The following is a 25,978-nucleotide window of genomic DNA, read 5'->3' on the forward strand; positions in this document are numbered from 1 at the left end:
TATTCTAATCTCTCAATGATTCTCACATATTTTTTGGGTAAATTCTTTTATTGGTTATTCCCCAACAAAGCTGACCCTCTCACAGCTTCCCAACTAAAAGGATAATTGCCCAATTACTTAATGATCTACGCGCTTTCCAGTATTGGGTAATTAATTTCTCAATTCACTTTTTTTTTGCTGTCTGTAATACGTGCCGCAAAAAACATGTTAATAATTTCTTGAATATAGTGAACTTTCTTACTCTCCTGTTATACTTTTGTAATCCCTTTAGCATGCTATACTCTCTACTCTTCATCATACACTCTCTTTCTATCAAGCTTAATCGGACATTTTCCTATTGCTGAATCGGCTCCATCGTGTTGTGTTTGCTTTAATTCCCTCCTTATTCCATTAGGGGATGATAAAGCCCCTGAAGTTACCCTGAAGATGGAAGAATGCTTTATTCGGCGAATTATTTCATTCGGCGAACTTAACAATAACAAGTTCTCAGTCCATAAAGCCGAAACGGCCATTCACCTGTCATTCCTTGGGAAATTCCTCAAGAGTTTCTTAGCATCATTATCGGAGCATCTCTATTTGTATCGATAGAACATGGTACTCGAGCTAGATTGGAATCGATGTTTACGTACGGTCCATATCTAACAATCGGTTTTCTCCAATATATAATTCAGAAGCTAAACAGCACTCATTGATCGTTTCATTTCACTTTTTTGTATTAACTGGCAAAAATGAATGTATAAAAGGTTTATTTTTAGAATAATTCATACTCGGCCAAACCCTATCAACGGTTAATGGCATTAAAATGCCCCAAAAGTACATAATAATAGTTTAAATAAACATCCAGCTACAGTTTTCATCCGGTACCAAAAGTTTCTCCCAGCAACTGCCGGTTACTAACTTCTGCCATAGTCTTAGTCCCGGGAATAAAGATGCTAACGCACAGACTGGGGAGCTTCACGACCCATTCGACCCGAGGCTGTTTGCTTTCGTCTATTTCACTGTTTCGGCGGTAGGGCTCAGTTTTCCGAACCCGGTCCCGGGAAATAGCTTGATACAGGTTTTCGACCTTGTATTAGCGAATTCTTGGAATGCCATTCAAAAGCGTGCACTTGAAACGGCAATATTGCGTAAAGGATCGGCTCTCTTTGACTCTCTTTCGGTGAAGTTTTTTTTTCTGGTCCTGTACAAGCAGCATGAGCAGGAGAGTAAAAAGGTCTGTGCCCTGTTTTGCTTTATTGAACTGTTCGGCTTCCGCTGGTTTTCTTTTTTTTGGGTTTTCGCAAGAGAAAGTGAAACGTAATCTTTCTCCTTCTGCAAGTTCGCCCCATATTTCCTGGGTGCCTAACCCTATAGCCATACATTTGTTCCGTTCCTTAAACCGAAACCTACACTGCCATGATGATGAGTCTTGTCAGTTTTGGGCAAGAGATTCCGGAAAAGCATAGCTCGTGATGGCTTCCATTTGATTTTGTTGCTGTTGTTGAACATGTTTCTGGCTGACGTACAGCTTTGATGAGTTCTAATGCTGAGAGAAAATAGTCCAAATAATTCCGATTTGAAACGAAATGCTCAACGAGCTAGATACGGCAGGGCATATGGTTGTGAGGATTAGCGAGACTGAGCATGGGTGAAGTGTACTGTGGAGTACCAGTGGCGTTTTACGCGGTGTTTGTGTCTAGGGAAGAAATGGTATGTTACATTGTAATTCTTGTTTATTTATACTTCTCGATCTCCATTCCAATCTTTCTATCCCATTTGAAATAAAGCACGAGTTTCAAGCTTGCTTTCTTTGTTCACTGGAATGATTCTGTTATTCGAAGCTTTCGTACAATTCTTAGATTTTCTATCATTTCTTTAACGAATGTATGTATCCCAGTGCCAGAATGGTGCTTAAGGATGAATTAGCTACGAGGGATAAAAAAAATTCGTCATCCTTTTTGGGTGAACTCCAAGTTGGAAAGGAAAAATCTCTTCAACCGTAGAACGGTGAACAGACGCATATGCTGGTAAAAGGATTTTTGGAGATATCGCACACAAAACGGTAATGTCGATGACAAGAAAGAACCCAGTTTGAAGGGTCCGTTGCCGGCGTGTCCTCTTCGCCGTATTAAGGAGCTTTCTCAGAAATCCTTTGACGTCCTTAAGATTCTCTTCTTACAACGTTTCGAACGAGTGGTTCCGGGAGGCGAAGGATAAAACGACTACGGACGGTAGAGGACGGTTAAGAGTACTCACCGTGTGCTTGCTTCCCATGCTTTCCGCCAGTGTCACCTTCGTCTATAATTTATGCTATTCATTTTACACGCCCCATGATAAATGGAGAAGTTTTTGGGGGGGGGGGTGGAATATCGAAAGGATCAAAAATCACCTTCGAAGGTATACGGGGAGGAAATGAGAGCGAGAGAGGAATTGAAGAAATTTTCAAGAATGTATGCGGTGTGGGAAGTTTTGAATGAGACATTTAATTAATCATCGAATTTATTCGCAAACGGCTCTTAATGATGTAAGCTGCACGCTTCTAATTTTTGGCCACCGTTACAGCGAGCTTTTGAGGTTGTTTCGCTATTTCAAATATTATTAATTAGAGGATAAACGTTTTACCGTTCTTCAAACGCAAGTTAAGGTCGTTCGCCATTATTTAATTCTTCCTTTAGGATGATAACATAAATATCTAAATGTATCTAGCATCTTTAACATAAAAATTGATATCACTTCTTACTGTTATACAACTGCTATACAATTTATCGAACCAAACATCCCTTGCAGATAAAGTTTTCCTTCCGTGTAAAATGAAGATAAACACAAAAGCACTCTTTCGAACGAGGTTGGAAATTATGCAAATACTTCCTACATGTTTCGGAAAAATCACCAAAACGATCACCGCTTGTTGGTGCTCGGTTTCAACCATTCGACCAACAGTCAAGGTTTTAACAGTTCGTGATGAAATGTGCGCTTCGTGTGGAAAATACGGGAGCGTGAAAACTTAACCATGTATAAATATAGTTTACAGATGCCGATTAAAGCAGGACCTGTTAGGGATTCCGAAGTGGGCAGGTTAAATATAGATGATCACGATCATGAATTTGTATTGTTGTTGTGTGTGTCGATTATATCGAGCTAGTTTAAACGGAAGTGAAATTAAGAACGACGGGGGTTTTATTTAATTGTTTGTTGTTTTTGTATAAGGTTTCTATTTCCAACACCAAATGTGGCAAAAAAACGATCAAGACACCAGACAGTATTTGGCGCTAGACAACGGGTTGACCTTGTCCTCCTTTTTTTTTTGCTTTCTTTAGCGCCCAAGAAATGATCCAACCGTGAGTGTTTTGTTCCTAGACGGTTGTGTGCTGTTATTTCATCTCCCTTTGCAATATGACCCAGACGGCATGAGTTTGTTTCCCAAGGCAAAAAAAAAGTATCGACAGGGTTTTCTTCCATATGAAAAGTACAAACAAAAAAACTTTGGTTTAGAATGCAACAGACAGCGAAACTAATTTCTCAATGCAACCGAAGTTTTTGCCACTGTTGTCGTATTTCGCTCGTGCCAGGCCGCGTGCCATGAAGATAGTTAATGCTGATGGGTAGCGAGGCAAGGGTAGTGGATTGATGAACGGGGGAGTGTATGTATTCCAACCCCGTCCGTGTGCAACATTGTTGCCTATCCAAACAAAGTGGTAGCGCGCATTAGTGGAGGGCACCGATTGCACTAACCGTCCATGCACCAATTGCACCTTCATCACTCGATGCCGGTGTGCAACGGGCAAACCGCAAACAAACACTCCAAACCGCATCGGACCTACCCCCACACACACACACACACACACACACGGTCTCTAAATCCTGACAGGCTGACCCGGCTTACTGGTACGAATGTTTGAGGAATAGAAAGACAGCGATATGAGTATACGAATGCGCGCTAGTTTCGACCATCGTTCCGGGTAACTCGTGAGAACTCAGATCTTGGGAAGTTTCCGCCTTCATCCGCACTCGAATATTATCTCCACACCGGTTCCCCCTGCACTTTGACTTTGAAACGGTTTGGAAGGTTTGATATTTCAAACTTCGTAGCAATTTGTCCAAAGTTGAGTGTCTAGACGTTCACGTGTCTTAAGTTAATTCTTCTTCAATCGGCTTCATCTGTGAGGTTTATCACGGTGGAACTCGTTATCACTCATAGATAATAATAATTTGATACTAGTTTCTTGCCGAGACAGCAAATCTTTACGTAAACTAACATCAAATTTGTGTGCTCAAGGATATTCAGTCGTATTTCTCAAGAAACCATAACACAGCAAAAGCTTAAACGTGATGAAGTTATTGTAATTATTATATTTTTTCTTAATAAGTTAAAGATTTATTAATACATTTTTCTTACACATGACTATTATACTACATTAAGTCACAATATTAAAATATTAGCCTGCCTTTGATAGTGATGAGCTGTTAAGCTCTCGCCCGTCAACCGCAGCGCCTGAACAATAATAACCATTCGAAGTTCATTAGTACAGCTTAAAATATATTCGATATGCTTTTCAGCATAAAGAGACTTATCGTATTATAGCGCATGGTTGATTAATTAATTTCTCTTCTTGCGTAATCACATACCATATCTTCACGATAAGCATCCTCAATTGTGATGCTTTCATTTCGGCAATCATAAGAATCCTGCTCATAATTCAACCTATTGAATGTACTCTGGCTAACAGCCAAGTGTGGGAATATTTTGTTATTTATATATTCGGAATTTATATAAATAAAATTTGTTTGTATAAACATTACAAATATAGGTGAAAATATTATTACAAATAAATATAAATAGAATATGGAGAATGAAATCTTTCCTCCTGAAATACCTCAATGTTTTGTAAAATGTGACATTGATTTGAATTCGACAACTGGCTCCATTGACATTCTCATTTTCAAGATTTAGTGCAACATCTGCTTTCTTATATAGAATTAGGATAATTAATGAAAATAAATTAATTACGGATGATTCAACGCTTTTCCACTTGCACGAAATACGCACATTCGGTCTTCTGCTCCGTTGCCCTGTTTAGTAATCCTACTTAGCAAAGCTCTTCGTCCGTGTTTCTCTGTAAAGACATTTATGTGGAAACTTCACAACGAAGGAAAACAGGGGAAAAAAATCAGCTATCTGAATCGCATTTGAGATTCTTTGCTCTGTGCAACCGTTTGAGTATCGTTCCTTCCTCTACGTACAAGATCTTCAATGGTTGTGAGTTTCAAGTTCAAATTTTAACTGAAGGTACGCTATTCGAATGTGTGTTCTGTGCTTTTTATTTATTGTAGCGATCCATATCAGGGCGCACAAATATCGATTTATTTTGCTCCAATATTTTCCACCAACGTTTCTAGCGAACCGTATGATAACATTGCGCAATTACATCCACGTATTGGACTTACATTCATGCTATGGTGGTAGTGCGTATTGCAGAAACAAGTCGACGATTGTTGTTATTCGTTAATAATTACCTCTCCATTTCCATTTTACCGTCCTGTTACCGGCTTGTGTATTGCCAATTGAGAACGGGCCAAAATGTATGGATCCAATTTATGATCGGAACCAGCAATGAAATAAGTATATTAATTTGGAATTGCATATTAAAAGCTCGTTCGTATGTGTGTGTGTACGCGAGTTTTTTTTTAGGTTTTGTCTGTGAAGCATTCGAAAAGTAAATGTATGTGCTGTCCGGAAATGGTAAACGATTTGTGTTGGTCGCCTCGTTCTTGTTTCTAGACAGGAGTTTTACGCTCTTTTGCGTTTTCCTTATCAATTACTTGCGAGAGATGATTTCCTAAAACCCAATCACGACTAAACGCCCGTAGGAACGCGTGTAGCGTAATTGAAAGAAACCTAAAGACTGTTCTAAAATGTGGTAAACAAAAAAACTCATTATTGATCTTTAGTTTTTCATTACTTTGCTAAAAAATTATCTTTTTTTTGTTCATCAAAACGCAGTTACCCATCCACCAGAAAATCCATGCCTTTAAAGTGAAGCCAGCGTTCGTAAAAGCTTTTGAGCATCAACACTTTGTTCACTACGAAATCCGTTAAATCATTCGATGAATTGACAGTTGTTGTGCACAAGTACCATTTACCATATTGTAAGCATTTTTCGGACAAATCAATTCAGTGACGATTTAAGTACGAAGCTTGTTAAGTACGATGCAGTAGCAATGCTAATCATCAACAAATTAGATCCCCTTTACTGGATGGTAGCAAATTAGGTGATCATTTAGCTACCTGACAAGGCTAACCTCGTTCGAGTATGGAGAGTTTAATTTATATTTCGCTGCTGGTGTGCGTGTGAGTAGCACAAGCTATTAAAAGTGTTTGCGTTTTGTTTCGAATCTCACCTGCCAGTTGGACTTTGGGTAACGACTAGTCTGTTTCAATACGCCTAACCATTAATCATGGCGCTGTACTGTGGCCTAATGTCTATCTAATAGGTCAACTTCGGAACAATCGCAACTGTCCATTCGCAATCTGGTAGAATGTTGGGAATGATAGAAAATCACGTTGGAAACAAAACAAAAATGAGAAACAAGTTTTTTTTTCAGCATAATATATTGCTGTAGTGGTACGATAACTGACCCGGAATCCATTATTTATTTCCTTTTTTTTTGTTTTGGTTTACAGAAATGGACGCGAAGCGCGCAACCGGGCGGAGAAAAATCGGCGCGACAAGCTTAATGGATCGATACAGGAACTGTCCGCGATGGTCCCACACGTGGCGGAATCACCCCGGCGTGTGGACAAAACGGCCGTGCTGCGATTTTCAGCCCACGGTTTGCGGGTGGACTACGGTAAGTGTTAATTTATTGTATTGTAGCTGAATCGCTGCATGATCGTTAAAAAAAAAATGAATCAACTTGTTGCTTTCAGTGTTCGGCAAATCCAAACCGGATGAAACGGTCAAACCGGAAGCACAGGACTCACTGTTTCGTATGCTGAATGGGTTTTTGCTAACGGTGACATGCCGAGGACAGATCGTGTTGGTTTCACCATCGGTGGAACAATTTTTGGGACATTGTCAGGTAAGTTATCAGAACGATCTACACAACATGTGAACGAAATGGATTATTGCTTAAATATAAGGAATGGGTGGGGATTGTGTTTTTCTTTCTTTCTTACAATGTCTTATTAGCTAAAGATGCATTAGACAGCCATATTTGAACCATATTTGAACAGCTGGTTGCTCTAGACGCTAGTCGAGACGCTTTTTGAATATTTTTGAAAATGAATGCGATGGAAGACGGTGAAACCGGCTAATTACTCACTGTTCGATGCATGTTTTAAGTTAAATACAAAATATAAATATTAATATTTTATTTTATTTCTAACTAATGAAAGCCTGCATTATGCAATATATCACGTTCAGCAGTTCATGTTTTGCTATAAAGTTTTGTAATTTACTTTCTCTAAAATGTTGTAATTGATTTAACATTGGACATTTTAGATGTTATCATCCTCATTTTTCTGATGTCATTCATCTATGTCTTTAAGACTTTTTTTGTAAAAATCTTTTTTTTTATTTTGGACATCTTCCTATCGTCGTGCAATCTTAATTAGGTGTGTGTTTTTCCTTCGCATACATAGTCAATAATAAGTTGCTAATAAATATTGCTATTTTTTCCGTTAAGTAGCTAGTTTCGTTTGGTATTTGTTGACATTATCAGTACGTCCTCAGCTAAAATCATCTACGTTCGATGTGGAAACGCATAACCGGCCATTTCGACACTGGATAACCTTGAAAGTTGTGCATCAAACACATTGGGCCGAATGCCACTATGAAAATACATAACTAATCTGGCCTGCCAACCATTTGTTTTCGAATTGACGCAAGACGCAAGCCCGCACAACCGTGCGAAATGATGACTATCTTTGCTGTAAATTCGCTATCACGTGACGAGTTGCTGGTGATCCAGTGTATCTTGCACGCACCATAACACAAAGCTGATTTTACTAATTGTGTCAAATCCCCTTTACCCGTGTGTATTCACTGATTCAAACATTTATCAAAATGTAGCGGAGGGAGTAACGTTTCGGTGGGCTTAAATTGCTTTTGCCTATTGCTTTTTCTTCTGTGTGCGACTGCCCTCGAATGCATCGAAATCAATTTAATGATCCATTTAATGCCTTTCTTACACGATCGCACGATCAAATGTCAGCGCACTGTCAACGGCGCAGTTGTGGTGATGGTGTATGATGGTTATACACAAAGAAGCAACAAATAAAGAAACAGAGAAATTAAATCGAGTTTAAACGATGCATGCACATTTTGTGAAAAATATTATTTTTTTGAAAAAAAAACATTAGAAGTTACATGATGGTGTTAGTGCATCGTGAATTCGAACTGTTATTTAAGATGCTGTGTGTGATTGTTTCTTGTTGATTGCTGTTCGTAAAACAAACAGGCTCATTGTCCCATTTTTTCTTTGTTTTTTTTTTACTGCTCTTAAATTATAAACAGTAATTATAATTGTTTATAATTTATTTTAAATAGTAGTTTAGTATCTGGTACTCTTAACTGATATAAAAAAACTTAAATATATAACTTAAATATATATTTTATAATATAACAAAAACTTTGTAAAAAGATTTACTCAAAAGACAAAACAATACAGACATTTGCAAGACAAACTTGTTGCTTTGTTTAATAAATAATGAATAGCCCCAAAACAAAGTCGACAAACGTTTGCCAGTGGACAAACGCTATGATCTTCCATTAAGAATGGTTCCGTTCCTGTTCGCGGTCGAACATAATGCCACACGCTTGAGGACAGAGTCCACAAATAGCTGCGACCGAAGTATATCACTGTAGGATAGCAATATTGTTTGTATACCACAGAAAACGCATTTGCAGCACCAACCACCATCCATCCAGCGGTTGTGCGACATCATCGTGGCACATTCCACGGATGCACACAGTCGATTGCATCCTCATCGGAATGCAATGGGAGGCCACTATTGTACCGTTTTTTTGTTGCTGTTGTTGCACCAACTACCCTTATACGGTCCGTATGGGCAGAGAAGGAAAACTTAAACATTCGTGACTACGTGCCTAACAGAAGGATGTCTTCACTTGTTTGTTTACCGATGTCGAATGTTGCTATGTGCGTGTGAGTGTGCGCGATTTCTCCGTTATTGGCCAGCTGACCAGCAACCCCAACCAGGGGCTCTCAAGGTCAGTGCATGAGATACAGTGGGCGAACCTCGAGAGAGCTATCTTGGCGAAACTTGCTTGGTTTTTTCCGTTTTCCTCGTTCTACTTACTGTCGGCTGTAAAAAGATATTGTAAATTTCGCCTAATGTTTCCGTTTCGTTTGTCTTTCTTTGCCAAGTTTTGCAAAAAAACAAAAAAAAACTTAACCAAAAGGTTACGCCTCTTCCCTTTCGGACAGTACGGCACTTTATTCGATTACGAAAACCTGAATAACATGTCAGCATATTAAGTGCCGTTACGGTGCGCGGTTTCCCGCGTCCGGCTTATGTTGCTCTTCCATCCAATCGTATCTTGACCGCTTTTAAAATATGATGCTGCAACGCCTGTCACGGCAATACTGGCCAAAAAATTAAACAACTACATAAATGCTTTTAATTTAAGCGCACCATCTGTACAGTTCCAGCCTAACATATGCCGGTTTGTTGGGTGTATATATATACCTTGTTTTATGATTAAAGATAAACAAGCAATGCCCTGGTTGTGGATCGTGACATGGATTGTAGCCAACTCTGGACGTGCTTTTATAATTCTTGGTTTATACATTTATTTTCCGTAAAAAAAAGATTTTTCAATCGTTTCAAACTTAAAGCGTTTTACGTTGTGTCTCACTACCAGCGGAAACATCTTAGCTCATGTGAAACACATTAACATTCAATTTCACTTGGTGATCATAGCCACGTAACACAACTTCTTACTTGATTGCAAATACTTATCAACAGAGCAATGGCTTAATGTGCTGAAATATGTAGCAAATTAGTATGCTTCATTGTCTTAGGTTTTTGATTAGAGCTGGGTGGTGTTGTAAAGATAAGAAAAAGGAACAAAATAATCATTCGACAAAAGATGTGCACAGCAAAAAACATGTTTTCGGTGAGTTTTTCTGTAATCTCAACAAGATTAGCGTTGGCTGATCACAAGAGGTTCTTTCATTTTTATGAAGCAGAACCCAGCAGTGTTAGCAAAACTGTTTACCGTTGATAAATCATACCAAAAACCATTACAAAATGGATCTCATTGATACTTTAAACTTTGTCAGCATCGTAGTATCATTTCAAGGTGTTTAATTTTATTTACATTCGGGCAGACAACAATATCAATATTTCAACGCATGTGCGGCATTTTTTTGAGTGCATTATCTACGCCGGAAATAGGTTACAGTCTACATCGGATGGTTGACATGGTTTAAAGCTCAAACACACGCGACACTGGTTGACCCTGACTATTTCATTCTTCCGTTTCCCTCCTACCTTCCACAGACTGATCTTTACGGACAAAATCTATTTAACTTAACCCACCCGGATGACCATGCGCTGCTCAAACAACAGCTGATACCGTCGAACTTGGTCAACATGTTTGACAACGGGCCCGGAACAAGCAGCAGCAATTCTGGTGGCACGCCTGCCTTGCTCAGTCCAACCGACGGGGCAACCGCTAACGGTACAGATAGCGGTGAGTTCCAGCGAACCCATGATGAGGAGGAAGATATTGACAAAAAGCTGCGACTGGATCATCGCCGATTCTCCATCAGGTAAGAACTGGCAGCTGACGGACGGTGTTGACCGACCTTACAAAGCAGCATAAGTAACCGAAAATAAATTTCTTACGTGGCTTGACTTGCAGGATGGCCCGTGCTGGACCACGATCCGAGTCAACGACTTACGAGCTTGTTACGATCAATGGAAGCTTTCGGCGGGCGGACGCAGCACCCCGGGGTACCACGAAACCAGGTGGTACGTCCGGTATGCAGATGATACGGAGAGCCCGTGGCCGCGACGATGCTATGCCGTTGCATAGCATCAATGGGAACGATATCGTAAGTGAATGGTTTTCTATTTCTGCTCTTTAGAGTTATTAAAAAAATATATCAATTTGTTTGTTTTCGTACTACAAAATGAGTTGCCACAAACATATCGACGATTAGTTGCTTTATTATTAGAATGTTTTATATAAACTTAGTGATGATTTCTTAAGCCATGATGCTTCTGTAGTGTTAGAACTGATTAGTTTTCACGACTGATCCTGGTCACGGCACCAAAAGTTAACGAGCGATTCCTATGTTGTGCTATGCTTTATTCTTTCAAACTGATAAAAATTAATATTTGTCGAGTTTCGGTATTATTTTTTTATTTAGCCTTCAAGTAGGCAACCGGATACCCGGGTATTTTTTTCAACTTTGAACTGCAATAACTTTTGATTCATTGCTTGTATTGACCTGAAATTTTCAGTAGCCTCCCAACTTTTAATTTCCGATTTTTAAGAGCATACATTGTAGTTTGCAACAAGCTGTAAGTATTTTATTCTGATTTATTTTAAACTTTACCACGTAAGTTGGCAACCAGCATACCCGGGTATTCCATACATTTTGTATGGAGAATGACGTTTCTCTTCTTCTTCTTTACGGATTTAGAATTTCAAATGGATCGTTAGTATTATCGTATCTAAAGAAATATAATAAATGATAATATTTAATTATCATTATATTATTATTATTATATTATATTATAGTATAGTATAGTATATAGTATATAATTTATATAATATAATTAAAAAAACCATTAATTGTATGCGTCAAAACGTATGGAATACCCGGGTATGCCGGTTGCCAACTTACGTGTGTAAATTTGGTTGCCAACTCTACGGTTAGTAGGTCTAGAGTGTTAAGAAGCCTACATTGTAACGGATTCAATTTAGCACGTCATTTGAAAACGCTACAATGTAGTACAATTGTCTAGGGACATTTATTTGTTTGCACTAATTCGCTTCCATGCCACCATTTCAGGTTCTAATTGGTTTAGCGCGAGTGATGAAAATGCCATCTATCTGTGATCGATTGATTGAGGCTTGCAAATATGAGTACAAAACACGCCACCTGATCGACGGGCGAATAGTGCAATGCGATCAGCGTATATCGATAGTAGCCGGCTATCTGACCGACGAAGTGTCCGGCCTGTCCCCGTTCACCTTTATGCATCGCGATGACGTCCGATGGGTGATAGTAGCGTTACGGCAAAGTAGGTTATCGATAGCTGTAACTAATGTTTTAAAGTTTTCCATATTTACTGATGTTTATCCGTTTGCAGTGTATGACTATAATCAAAATGGTGAATCCTGCTACCGACTGATGTCGCGTACCGGGGACTTTATCTATCTAAAAACGCGCGGCTATCTGGAGGTGGATAGCGATACCAAAGTGGTGCAGTCGTTCGTCTGCATCAACACGCTCGTTTCGGAGGAAGAAGGACAACGGTTGGTGCGGGAAATGAAGCGCAAATTTTCCGTCATCGTGGACAAGGTGGAACTGCCGGATGAGAGTGGCGAACCGGTGGTGGAAAATCCGAAACAGATCGAGGAAGCCGTCCTAAATCTGATCACCAACCTGCAGCCGGACAGTGAGGATAAGCTGCTAAATACGATGCCCGCCTCACCGGCGAGTAGCATCAAGTCGGGTTTCGGCGAAGGTGCACCGTTGGCGATCGTTGCGCCGGAGAAAAATTCCGTCAAGTCAGCGATTGTGAAGAGCATCAATGTGGTGTCTATTGCCGCTAAAACGATGCGCGAAACTCGCTGCTCGTCGGTGTCGGGCGAATGGTCACCGATGGATGGTGATCAGCAGAACAGCAATGGAAGCAGCAGTACCAGCACTACCGGTGTTGCAAGTCCTTGTGCGTTAGGGACGGATAGAGGTGGCTCGTCGAGTGAACCGATTTCATCGCCGCCACCTCCGTCGCTGTCGCCTGCAGTGAGCGTTTCTACGGCACACACCCAAAGGCCCACGGTTTTGCAAAAAACCGATCCAACCATTCAGCTAATGGAGGAAGGGGCAGGTGGAGCAAACGTAGAACAACGCGTTCCACCTTTGCCGAGTTCCGAACATTACTTTACGCAACCGTTTTCACCGTCGAGTAGCGGAGGAACCGTACCGGTATCGCTTCTATCGCCGGCCTCGTCACATTACAGTCAGCGAAATTCCCGTAGTCCGTACGGTGGTTGTGGCGGTGGTATCGCATCCCCTCCTGCGGCGCTACATTCAGGCAGTGGTGGAGGCTTGCTGAATCGGAGCACGTCCGTGCTGAAGCGGACGTACAGTAACAGTAGCATCAGCAGTCTTAATTCCTTAGATACTTTTGGGGATGGTGATGTTGGTACTGGTGACAGCAAGCGAACTAGAATGAATTTGGCAAACACCGATTTGGTCAATTGCTTCAGCGATCTAATTAATCCTGGCACAGGTAAGGCTATTATCGCGTCAAGTGCAGCTTGTATAGTGCCACAATACCATTTACCACGTTTCTGCTTGAACCATAGATCTTACTTCTTTGCTACCGAACTCTTTCGATGCGCTTGATCAATCGTTACTAACGATGGAAACAACAACAACCTTCATCCGAGATCGAGTAAGCAACTACTCAAATCTACACGAATCGCAGGATCGTCTGGAAAGGATAGTGGTGTGTAGAACAGCTGTTCACAGTCGTTTCAAAAGTGTAACCGTATCTTACTTTCCTTCGTTCGATTTCTTTGCAGGAAGAACATCAGGAACAGCGGGAAATGTTACAGTCAATTCAGGAAGAGTATCAACTGCAAATGCAATCCAACGGGACAGGTGATGCAATAGGGGCCGTAGCTGTACATAATGAGGCCAGTGGCGGTGGTTTGGCAACGAACACAACAGCCGCCTCACATTTGTTTGGTAGTGCCGATGGAATGCTGTGCAATTCCCTAACCGAGGGTCCGCTCGCACGGCGAAGAGTCAGCACGATTACCACCACCACGACAACGACGTCAATGATGCCTTCCGTCATAACATCTACCGTTGTTCAGCGGACGCCAAACGGTGGCAATGTACGATCCGAAAAGGATGCGGGAAGTTAATAGCTGTCAATCAAAACATTCTATTCACTCTTTGTTCCTTTCCGTTGTTTGATCAGCAATCAACGTTGGTGTGTTAATGTCATGCCATGAATAATTTAGGTTAGATTGTTTTGGTTTTGATACTTCCGTTCCATCTTTTTAAAAAGTTGTCTTTTGAATCGGTAATGAACAATCACGAAGAACGTTTTACACGCATTTTGCTTGTACTCATGTTTTGGTGATTGTTCTTAGAGGGGCGAACCGATCGATTCAGTCACGTTTAAATTCCACAGCGTTGTGTTGGGCGTTCTATGAGGATCGTTTACCGATTGCTCTATTGATCTTTCTTCTTGTTTGAGAGTCACAGTCAGATAAATGAAGCAGAAAAAAGAAATGAACTGTATAAACGATGCATGTAGCAGATGGTGGAAAGATATCGATGAGATAAAAAAGGGATAAACATTCCCATACAGCAGGGATGTTTATAAAGTCAACGAATTGATCATACGAATGTGTTAGAACGTTAACGAAAAACCCCTAACCTTTCTGCTATGAATGTATATATTTTTACATATATATTTACATGATTGGGAAGTGATGATTATAAAGTATTCTCGTACACGGTAGTGAATAGAACTCTTCCGTTACTGATCCACCATTCGGAAGATTTTTTTGTTGTTGTGACGAAATCCAAATAATGATAGTAAATATGTTGCGTATGTTTCTTCAACTTTATTGTACCACGCGTAGTTTAGCTACTGTTTTGTTGTAGGCTAGGCATTGGAAAGAGTCATTGTGTGAAAAGAAGAAACGAACAAGATTTCCTAATTTCTATTGTTTTCACATTCAAAGAAAGAGTCGTACAATGTACTTTGTTTTGTTACATATGAAAGGTAAAATCTAAAAAAACTCTAAGTAGGGTGTAATAAGTTTAACAAGTCTCATAATTGTAATTTATCCAACGGACAACGCTTTACGCATGTTCGGCACATGGGAAAAAGGGGGGGTGACAGAAAGCGAATAATCGTTTTCTAAGACAAATGATATATTTTTATTGCTTTGTTTTAAGAAGAGAACTAAAAAAAAGCGAAAAGCAAGAGAGCTTGACGAGTATGGATAGATAAAACAGATGTTTAAAGAATGGTTAATTTTGTTGATGTTAGTTCGCTTCTTAAGTGAAACGACAATGTTCGTTGAACAGCGCGGAAGTGATAGAAAGCAAGGCGACCAACGGTACACAAAGAAACAAGTTACTGATAAAATAAGGTGTAATTAGTAGAATGGAACAAAACGTTACTTTTTATATGTGTGCGTGTGTGAATGTGTGGAAGGATATGTGAGGATATGAAGATGTAACCGGCATCTTCTTATCCTTTGTGGCGTTGCGACATACGGGCGGATGTGCAAAGAGCAAAACCTGGTCAATTCCAGATGTAAGCGTTACAACAAAGCAGAAGAAAAATACAAACAAAAAAATAACACATATGATGTACTAAAGCATTCTGTGCCAGCAGTTCGGAGTCAGGCAAAACAATATGTTTATGATATTTATTAAACGTTTCCATTCAGAACCATGCTCATAGGAACCTACCATTGGTACAACACGATACACCAAGAGAGAGAGAATAGGAGCAATGCAGGTCAGCAAGGGATATGAATCTGTGGGATATTTCTACAACCAATTATTAGCGTTATCACACCGCTACGATATTTCATGCAATGTTAGTTAATACAAATCAGTTTTAGTGATTATGTCCATTCTCTTCCCCGCTCACAGTAACCTTTTAGCTATGGCATCATACCACGGTGGATTATGTTGATAATTATGTGAAAGCAAGTATCCCGGCAATATTTTTTTTCTGTACTCAGAAACCTCGTGGAACATTATTATATAAATTAATTACTACTCATCCCTTGCCCCATTGCTGACCACTTATGTGAAGAAATATCCGTAACTTTTTCCCTGTTTTTGTTCGATGATTCACAATTGCATATAATTATGTAGGCGTTCAGTACAGCAAGCAACCAAAAAATGGAGAAAAAAATTAACATGTCACGAAACGGGAAAAAAAAAAATAAAACACAATACAACCAATTGAAAATACCGACACACGGTCCTGATTAGGCACACAAAACGTTCCGAAAAGCGTTTCGAGTATCAAACGGACAGAAAACGAACGCAGCAGTGAAGCGACAAATTAATGTAATTAAGGTTGACTTTTTCACAGTTATTTATTTGCTTGTACATTTTGCACTAAACATTATATAGGCTTGCTTTACTCCTTTTCCCCCTTTGTTCGGTACTCCCACAACCCCTCCATTACACCACATCTTTGCAACCGTTGTCTCATCCTGCTGTGTTGCGTTCCATGCGGGACGCGCTTGCTAACGATAAAAGACACTTTTCATCATTTCGTAATCCAGTTTCCCTGATATCAGTGCTCCCAACTCGAATGTTTCGCTCACAAGTTGTGCAATAGAAAGTATTTGTTCAGTTGTTTTGTTTGCTTTTGCTCCTTATTCTTTTGAGTAGAGACGATGCTATACATGGTGAGTTTGCATCGACAGTACGTGCAACATAGAGTTGTTTACCGTGTTTTTGTTTTTAGATTCACTTGCTTTAATGTTATTGTTCATCAGATTGTTGTTAGTGTCAGTTAACAAGTTTTTGCGTAAAACGCGTTTTGTTTTTTTGTCAACTTTTCTCCATTTACAAGGAAATAGCAATTATACGTGAACCAGTTTTCGTGTAAATGCTTCGGAGTATATGTTTTGTGTAGTTTTCTTTTTTTCTTCTCCGTTTTCCACTTATTGGTACAATGTATATAGTTAGCCTTTCGAGCCCAAATGAGTACAGTAGAACGACAACGAGTTTTTGTTTAGTTTGTGTTTACTTGTTTGCTTGTGTATATGTGTTTTGCATTGGATGCTCAATGTAACTACTTTTCTTTGTAGAGAGTATTATTTCTTTGATAGCTCGAATAAGCTGATGATCGATTTAACTAGTTATGTTGTATTTGCATTTGTTTCATTGATTTTTTTTTGTTTTGTTCACTTTTCAAACTCTTTGTCGCTAAAGCTTTTTTGCACTTTCAATTCAACCTTCAAGCCACTCGCTTAGCACAACTTGCACAATTTTAAGTGATCATGTAAAATCAGAGAAGAAGAAATGTAAATCAGAAAACATTCAACTGCCTAATGAAGCTGATTGTATTACATTCCACGCGTTTGAAGTGTAACAAACATGAATCACTCGGTTTGTTCTTTGAGTATATGTGTTTTGTTTTGTTTTGTATTGAATTGGGGAAAAAAATATATTGCATTAGTTAAGTTTCAAGTCAAATCTATACGCCCCATTATTATATGTTGAACAGCGCGTTTTTTGTTTCGGTTGGAAGAGAAGCGACTATATTACATGGGTTTTCTGTTCGTGCTCTTATTCAAGCAAATAGCTCTATCTGTACCTTTTTCTTTTACCTTCCATTATTTCTAAGCTTGTTTTTGCTTTTCTCTGTGCTATAAATATAGATTTATCTGAATTTTTCTTTGTTTTTTTTTCTTCTTTATCAGAAAAGCACTACTATCGATTCATTCCTCGTTCCTTACATTGCGGATTTTATCTTTAATTTATCTCTTGTTGGTTTTTGTGACAAGTTTTCCATTATCTACCGTTTATGTACAGTGAACGAAAATGACGTAAGACTAGAGAGCAGAAGAATTAGGAGTTTTTCTTTTGTAGAGTTGTCTATCGTTAAAGTCTCAAGAGTTATGGAAAAGTGTTACTAGCTGCTGTAAAAGGAATGATGATATTTGCTACTAGTTTTGCTGCAAATTGCACGCTCTTTCCTTTGCTATAAATGTGAAAAATTTTGTCACAAATCCAATTCAATCGACTTTTGTTCATTTTGTTTTTATTTCTTCTTAACCTCACATCTGATGCACGTACCATCGTTCCACTCTAAAAAAAACCAAACCGTGAGCGTTGCTCTGATATCTGAGCCTTCCAGCAACTTTGCTGTTACCGTTGTGCATAGCTACATACCTCGTATGATTCGTTTGCAAAAAAAGCAAAACGTTGCACTAGATCGAAGAAAAAATTGTCGTTACAAAAATGTTTTGCAAAGCCATCAGAAAGCGTGCGCATGTAAGTGGTATTTATCTGTTCAAGTGCACCGCGTTCCGTTCAGTACATATGCTCGTCACTAATAGCGTTATCGTAAAGGGCAACCGAAACATTATTCCCTCGGTGGCACAAAATGCATCAAAGCGATTGCAAAAGCATCCCTTATCCTTTTTTTTTTGTTCTAAATACAAAACATAAACAACATATTCTAATAACTGGCACCGAAGCGTACGTTACTTCTGACCAATTGTTCTAACATTTATTCTTCTTTGGTTGCATTGGTATCATTCGGGGGGGCGTTAGTGAAGCCATCACAAACTACTAAGAACTAAACCTGTACAAAAGTCTAAATAACCACACCATGTAACTAACTGAAACGCACAATGAGGTTGAACTGAGCACAAACATAGAGGTGGCTGCTCCACATAGACGACCAGCGTGTGTTCTGTACCCAATGATGCTATTGCGTGATTTTAACTGGCTAAAGTCGGGGAGCGTATAAGGTGGAAGTTGTACATCCTCGATGAGCACCGGTCAGCTCATCTGACCATTGGAATAATTTATGTCAACCGTACCGCCGAACTGCTTAGTCTATGTAGATGTCTTCTATCGGATATGCGGTTTCTATGAACTTCTGGTAGAATCTCTGAAAAGCTCGACTGTTTTGTGCGAGCCACAGGGAGAGAGAAAGTTGGGAGATAATCGTTACTGTAGCCCATGCAATATTCATTGCAGCTTGCCGAATCGTTTGTGATGTCTTACCCGACTGCTTCTGCTACCGGTCGGGTCGACTCGGTACCTTGGAATACGTGACACGCGAACCGCTGCACTGTCGGATGCTTCGTGATGAAGCCGATATAGCGATGATCCCTTGGATGGAACGCACAGAATGACACGTTCTTCAGCGAGTAGAAATAGTCTATACAGGGGCCTTTCGATTTTTTGTTCTGCGGAAGGAGAACGGAAAGTCGACAAACAATTAAGCTACACAAAATGTAGAGAAAAAATATTGGAAATGAAGAAAAGTCCTGGATTTTGTTCCTTTCAGTTCAGCTGGTGATTTGATATTCTAAAAAAATAATAAAGAAATGCCCGGTACGAATTAACTACACTCGACGATGTTTTACTTCGTACGCCTTGATTCGTTTCGCGTAAACATGACCATTTAACAGGTTTACTAACGGTTACGCTTTACAGTTCGTGGGCAGCATCCACGCGGAACTGATATCGGTCGAATTATACTTTCTGACACTCAAGAAATGAAGCTGTCGATAGAGTAGGTTTACGAAAATTAACCGCGGTTTTTGCGTAAATTTGACACACATTAAAAATGCAACATCTACCCCGAATTGAGTTGCCAAAGCGTAACAAACTTGTTAATAACGTTTCGCTTCTGAATGTTTGAAACTTTTCTCACGCGAAAGCCATCACTCGGAGAAATTAACATCACCATACTTACCCTCGATCGGTCAACCATTCGCAACCCCTGGTCAGATATTTCCAGTATGCAGGGCTGCGCCTTCGGTGACTCCGTCCCATTGCCAACGATTTTCCGTACGGCTTGGCACACCACACCGGTACCCTTGTGGGCCATCGTTTCCACCGAACCGAGGTACCCGAGCAGATACCTTTCCCGCTTCATCTCGATCGAGGTCGGATCGAAATCGTTATAGTCCAGATCGACGGCGTACGCCGACGGGAAGATACCTTGCCGACCGGTGCGCAGATTCACGCCCTCGCACCAGAGATCTTCCGCTTCCTTCTGCACGTAGATCGGATCACCGATCTCGATCTCGATCTCGTCGTGATGTCGCGGTATGAACTTGTGCAGTGCCCGATGGGTGGCCTCGAGCATCTCCAGCTGGCTGAACGGTACGCCACCGTAGGGCGGTGGGAAGGGTGACGTGACCGGTGATGCCACTTGCGGTGGAGGTGGGGACATGCTCTTGTAGTCGTTCGGCGAGTGAGCCGTACTGTGACCGCTATCCACATCACCGAGGCTCTGCAACCGTTCCGAGTCTGGGCTCGAGTCTTCGTCCAGCAGATAGCTGCATTTGAGTGCGAGTAGTGAACTCTGTTTGAAGAAGCTCGAACCAGGATGATGCTGTGCCGAAGGATAGTGTGGCTTTCGATTACTGGCGCTCAGCTCGTCTGCCAGCGAGGTCTGACCGGCTAGCAGCTGTAGCACGGAAGCTGCAAGAACGAAAATCGAATATGTAAAGAAGGAGTATACCGGGAGATATCTCAGCAACGGGAGTATCTACCGACTGGACTTACATTTACGATTTTTCGGAATCTCCGGCAGCTTGCGCCTTCTTCGCTCCACCTGTCCCGGGATCCATGGTAGAGAGCTCGTCCGTGCTAGCTGGGAACTGTTCGTCGATGTAATATCCGCCGGCACAGAAGTAACGGCGGCACACACTCCTACATTCGGCTGATGATGTGCTGCACTCACATTGGAACCTATTGCCGCGCTCTTGGAATCCACCGACGTAACGCTGGGGCTGTGTGTTGTTAGGTGCAGCTGCAGTAAGCTTTCCGGACCGGAACCACCGGACACCACTAGTAACTCTTCGTCGTCGGTCACAATCGACGATTTCCGTGGTCCGAGCGTCACGGTGCGCAACCCGTCACCAATTTCGTCATCCTCCCCCGTACTACTACTGCTACTGATCGTACTAATCGTTTGGATGATCTGCTGCGTCTTGCTGGGCGTACCTTTGAGTACTGATTCCGCCGTACCATCGCTCGTCGAAAGCGGACCATCTTCCTCGTGGTCGGATGATGCATCACTTTTCGAGGATGGCGAATCATCCAAATCTAGATCCGCAACCAATCTGCAATAAAAAAAATAACCGTCCACCAGGAGTACATCACGAATGGCGTACGAAATGGAAATAGATTAGTCGACGATACTCTGGGTTGGTGTAATTAATTTAGCTCTCATCTCAGTTGCAAAAAGAAAAAAAAAACCCAGAACTGCAATCGAGGTGGAAAATTTGTTGCTAAATAAATTAAAAAAGCCATTCCCAGTGACGGAAAAGGATGACCCCATTTTCAGTTTAGTTTCAATTCGCTCCCCTTCGCAATCGGTCGAGTTGGGGTGTGAACGTTGCTAACAACGGCTGCTGCTGCAAACGACAGACATTAAGGAGCAGCATCGCATTGTCCAAAATGTCAGAGACGACCTAGTCGGGCGTAAAAAATGGGACAATCCCCATTTGGACTCCAAGAACTCGGGGAAAAATCGTGCAAACTTCCGCTTCATCTTATCCGAAGACTAATGGCGCTTCTATTGAACGGTAAGTATTGATCGGATTTTATCTTCCTCGAGTGACATCACTTTTGTGTCGATCTCCTTCTTTTTTTTATTTTGTCTTCTACTACGCTCTCTTTCGCAGTCCATCGTTTAGAACGATACGGTCGTTGCGGGCGACACGCTTCAACGCAATTATTTGCCGGCGTCGTAAAGTGATATCAAGAGTATGTGACTCCCCCCCCCCTGTTTTTTTCGATATCCAATTGAATCGATCCTTAAGGCGAATATCCGAAACACATGCATCTAATGAAGGTTTATGGAGGCAGCACAATGGAACATCAAGCAATGGCCGTGAAGGTTGTGCGGAAATTCGATTAATTTTAACAACCCCGATTAAGGCGCCACAAACAGAATGCTCTCGGGGAGGTGTAAAATAGTTCTCGGGGTTTATCTTTTTTTACTTCCAATTGGAATTTGTGATAATCTGCTAAAATCTTCTGTTATTTTTTTATTGTAAACTAAAGGAGTTCTCACGTTATAATTAGTTAATTGTTGATCAAGACTCATTTTAAGTGTCCCTTTAATTTAGATCGCAAAGGGAAAACCATATAAAAGTCACCATGAAAAAAGTATCAACGGATACATGCTAACAAAGTTCGCCGCATTCAAGCAGTACCTGACCTTCCTAAATGCATGTCCACTTGCCCGATTTGTGTGGTGATTAAAAATGCTCGTCATGGAGCCGCTACAGTCAAACGTGACTCATTAGGCGCGAGGAAAATCAAGCATCAAATTGCACGTACTCCCTGTACCTTTCCGGTTACCTTCATTCATCCGTGCGGGTCTTGGGTGGGTTGCTACCTAACGGCCACCTCATGTTAAACGCACAATGTTAATTTCACAGAAAAGGAAAAGGCAACAATCGTGGCAAACATTTTTGCATGGGCAAGAGAATGTTTTTTAATTCATAACTATGCTCCTTTGGCGTGGATCTCCACTTCCAGGGCATCTTTAGAAAATGAGTTTCCACCCATGAACCGGTGGAGGTGGAAAAATCTCTTTATTTCAGCTTTTCAAAAGCACAACTTCTTTCGTTCTTTGCTGTGTACGTATTTGCACGCGCTGTTAGGACCTTCGTCCGTGTCATCCGGTAGCAATCCGTGAAGCATCCCTATTTAATAGTGAAACGGATGTTGCTAAAGCCTCGTCATATTGTGTGGAAGCTTTCTCATCCACTTTTACCAACGTTGAAACAAGAGTGCAAAATGTGTGAAAGGAAAGTGAATTGTCAATAGTTTGCATCGTACAAAAATATGCTTCCCAGGGTGGGTAAAGAGAGAAGGACGTGAGGTGGGTCTTCAGGACAGTAGGTGACTATTTTTAAACTTCTTCAATAAATCACGTTCAAACAGTTCCACGCTGGAGACAACCGACACACACACATAGCACTGGCACTCCATTATTCCTTCCATTGGTGTAGCCTTGGCATTGCTTACAATGATGTTTTCCTCTTCAGATAGGTCGCCTTCATCAAGGGACCGAATAGAGGGAAAAAGGATCCATTTTAGTAGGAGATGGAAAACATTTTCTCGAAAAGCAAAACAAAAAAAAAACTCCCCGGAACACAAACACAAATTCTCACACGGACATATGGGAAGATACACCTGTGGTGTGGTGTGGACACGTACACAAAACGGGCAGATGTTATTGCATCCATTGCCCAGCACATCCGGAACAGAGGTGTGTACACACAGCCACATCCTCTTCTGTGCGGCGCTCACGAAAACTGTAGCCGTGAGCACTGCTGACGACGTACAGACGGAACGTACGTAACTAATACGCAAATCGTCCCGCAGTGGATGTTTTTTTTTTTTTGTGGGGATGCCATAGGCCCAGTGGGTACGCTCCTGGCGGTCTGGCACGATTTTATGCATCATCATGTGCAAAACTCGCACGGGGTGCCCCTTTCGCTCTCGAACGTGTCAAGGATGATGACATGCTGCTGTGGCTTTTTGTTGCTGTTGCCTTTTCCTTCCTAGTAGAACTGATTCAATGCACACACACACACACACGCTCACTTTCACATACATTCATAAACACAGGTAAACACACACATGCACACGAACTAAGCAGAAGGAATTTTCTTTTTTGCACAAGGACGGGGGAAATAAGGAAGGAAAAATTAAGCTGCCTTCACCATCCTTGCTTGTTAGTGGTTTTAATAGGAGTTTAAAGAAAATTATACGTTTGGTGCCTTTGCTACTTTAACATGCACACTTTCACCGTTGCCTTTACTTACGAATAGAACGGTGCTGGAGCCTTTCGGAACGTTGGCAATGTGTCGAGATTTTGACGGAGTTCCTCAAACTCCGTATCGGCCATGGTAGATTAATCGTGCCTGTAACACAAATATCGAACACAACGCACTTGCCCTTTTATGGGTTATATTGCTTTCAGGGAAAACTAGCTTTTCCAACACTGAACTATTGTGTGGTTCAAGCGCACGACTGCTGGAAATTTTCTCACTGTCACCAGAGGATGTTTCTGCAATTTTCACAAACACGCACACGCACACACCTAATAAGCTCACCGCACCCGTGCTCTGTTTTGTCAGAACCGGGGCCCAACCGAGGGCCCAACTGGTTAAAGTTTTCCTCCCAACCCCCCCGGCACGAAGGAAATGTTAAGCACACAAATGTTGGCAAATCTATTGCTTCACTGCAAACCTCAGCGAAAAATCAACTGAAGTTTGCCCGTTCAGTTGGATTACTACGCGAGGCTGCGTCTATGCGATGGCCCGCACCGATCTCCTCCTCGGGGAAGATAGTATGGCATATATGCTCTCCCTCTCAGCGTTTGACAGTTTTCCCCGAACGCACCATTTTCCATCATGGCAGACCAAGCAAGGAAGCCTTGCGATTGCTGCGACTGACAGGTTGAAAAGCGACTGAGCGAAATGAGAGGGAGAGCGTTTTCTTCCTTGGAAATGATGACGTTTCCTGCATGATGGTAATGAGAGAACAGGGATCAATTTTTTAATTCACAAGCAAAGGCAGAGCGTGAGAGAGTATATGTTTTCCATTCCGGTCACCATGTGCCAGGCGCCCTTTGCGTATCGATTATGGCACGCAAAAGTGAGCGAGGGGAAAATGTGTTCGGGTGCATGCGCATTCGTGAAACAGTGGAAGGTTTCTTCCTTGGCGTAACAGGACAGCTTGTCTGTCAGTTGGTTTATGGGATGTATGGAGGACGAAGAAACGCTTTTGGTTGATGACGTAAATGGGTTTAAAGTGAAAATGGCCGTTGCTATAATTTCTAATATTGCCGGCACGTGTGGCATTACTTGTGCGATACACAGTTGTGAATATCAAGAAGAAATAAGTTAAGACTCGAACGTAACTTAATATAGAAAATGGAATTTGACTAAAAGTCTCAATTTTTATGTCTTCAATATACTTCATCAAAGTCCTTGCCACTTTAAAACAGAAAATTCTAGTTTCTAGGTTTTTTATACTAAACTATTTATATTTCTTTGCACCGTGCACCGTCTTCAAATTTGTACTAACTGGCCCCGCAAGTCTCGGTGGTGGAAACTCGGAAGATCATCTTCTAAACGAAATATCAATTTGTGACATTGCCGGCGCAGTTCCTTCTAAATGTAGCGAAACCGGTCTTCAAACGAAAGTCGTTATACGTGTATTTTCAACAAAAAATAGCTATTCGAAACGTGACTTGACGCCATGACAGGTTTTTGTATTGGCTTCCAGGATAGCTCGATTTTGCTGGCAATTACAAGGTAAACAAATACAAATTCAAAAATTAGATCGGTTGAATGTCATTACATATTGTAAAGTTTGAAACAATCGAGTGTCTTTATATTTTTTAAAGTACGTACGTGTTGTATATAATTATTGTGAATGTGAATGTGAATACTACTTTTAAAACAGAAGAATAGCTGTTAATTCGATGTATTTTAATGCGAATTTGTTGAAATAAATTTCTTTTCACTCAAATAGTACTTTAAATAAAAAAGTAATAAAAAATTTAAAAAATCTATAAATTTGCCAATCTCCTAAGGCTATAACCTTAGATTTTTTGAGAAATTTATCAAAATTTAAAAACTGATGTATTTTAATGCGAATTTGTTGAAATACCTTTTTTTTACTCAAATAAAAAATAAAAAATAAAACAATTCAATAAATTTGCCAATCCCCTATGGCTATAGCCTTAGCTTTTTTTTGGGAAATTTAGCAAAATTAATAAATTGATGTATTTTGATGCGAATTCGTTGAAATAAGTTTCGTTTCACTCAAATAATGCTTTAAATAGAAAAAGAATATAAAATAATAATAAAATAAAAAAAAACTACAAATTTGAAAATATCCTAAGACGTTAGTAGTTTGCTCTTGACTGTCGAGTAGATCGGATGTGTTTCGTATCAGCAAAAGTACAAATCATAACAAATACAAGTAAAAACAAGAAGAGCCATGGAGGCAA

General features: G+C 40.6%; 2 protein-coding genes across 8 annotated transcripts in view; one reads left to right on the forward strand and one right to left on the reverse strand.

Moving 5' to 3' along the window:
- The window catches only part of LOC125769984 (hypoxia-inducible factor 1-alpha-like), a 40,248-nt gene extending 24,047 nt beyond the window's left edge, over positions 1–16,201 (forward strand). For all 6 annotated transcript variants that reach the window (XM_049439103.1, XM_049439099.1, XM_049439100.1 and 3 more), the window contains exons 3-10: positions 6,662–6,828; positions 6,908–7,059; positions 10,505–10,776; positions 10,869–11,061; positions 12,028–12,259; positions 12,329–13,477; positions 13,554–13,696; positions 13,773–16,201. In XM_049439103.1, the coding sequence (XP_049295060.1) occupies positions 6,662–6,828; positions 6,908–7,059; positions 10,505–10,776; positions 10,869–11,061; positions 12,028–12,259; positions 12,329–13,477; positions 13,554–13,696; positions 13,773–14,120 (2,656 nt within the window). In that variant the 3' untranslated portion in view covers positions 14,121–16,201. The remainder of the gene's footprint in view (positions 1–6,661; positions 6,829–6,907; positions 7,060–10,504; positions 10,777–10,868; positions 11,062–12,027; positions 12,260–12,328; positions 13,478–13,553; positions 13,697–13,772) is intronic.
- A 105-nt stretch (positions 16,202–16,306) lies between these two features.
- LOC125769987 (JNK-interacting protein 1) lies at positions 16,307–25,074 on the reverse strand. 2 transcript variants are annotated; one of them, XM_049439111.1, is made up of 5 exons: positions 23,781–25,074; positions 20,500–21,059; positions 19,682–20,415; positions 18,985–19,169; positions 16,307–18,881 (listed from the first exon to the last, which is right to left on the reverse strand). In XM_049439111.1, exons 1-5 carry the CDS (start codon positions 23,861–23,863, stop codon positions 18,809–18,811), a joined length of 1,635 nt encoding a protein of 544 aa, XP_049295068.1. In that variant the 5' UTR covers positions 23,864–25,074; the 3' UTR covers positions 16,307–18,808. The 2 variants fall into 2 exon arrangements, with proteins under 2 accessions (XP_049295068.1, XP_049295069.1); XM_049439112.1 differs by having other exon boundaries at positions 23,170–25,074.
- Between the last annotated feature and the right edge of the window lie 904 nt (positions 25,075–25,978).

The sequence above is a fragment of the Anopheles funestus genome, chromosome 3RL (genome assembly GCF_943734845.2).
Source record: "Anopheles funestus chromosome 3RL, idAnoFuneDA-416_04, whole genome shotgun sequence".
NCBI lineage: Eukaryota > Metazoa > Arthropoda > Insecta > Diptera > Culicidae > Anopheles > Anopheles funestus.

Coding starts and splice junctions, on each gene's coding strand:
- LOC125769987 (XM_049439111.1), bottom strand. CDS start 23,863: ATGGCCGATACGGAGTTTGAGGAACTCCGTCAAAATCTCGACACATTG. Junction 20,416..20,499: donor GATTCCGAAAAATCGTAAAT/GTAAGTCCAGTC, acceptor TCGTTCTTGCAG/CTTCCGTGCTACAGCTGCTA. Junction 19,170..19,681: donor GAATGGTTGACCGATCGAGG/GTAAGTATGGTG, acceptor CTCCTTCCGCAG/AACAAAAAATCGAAAGGCCC.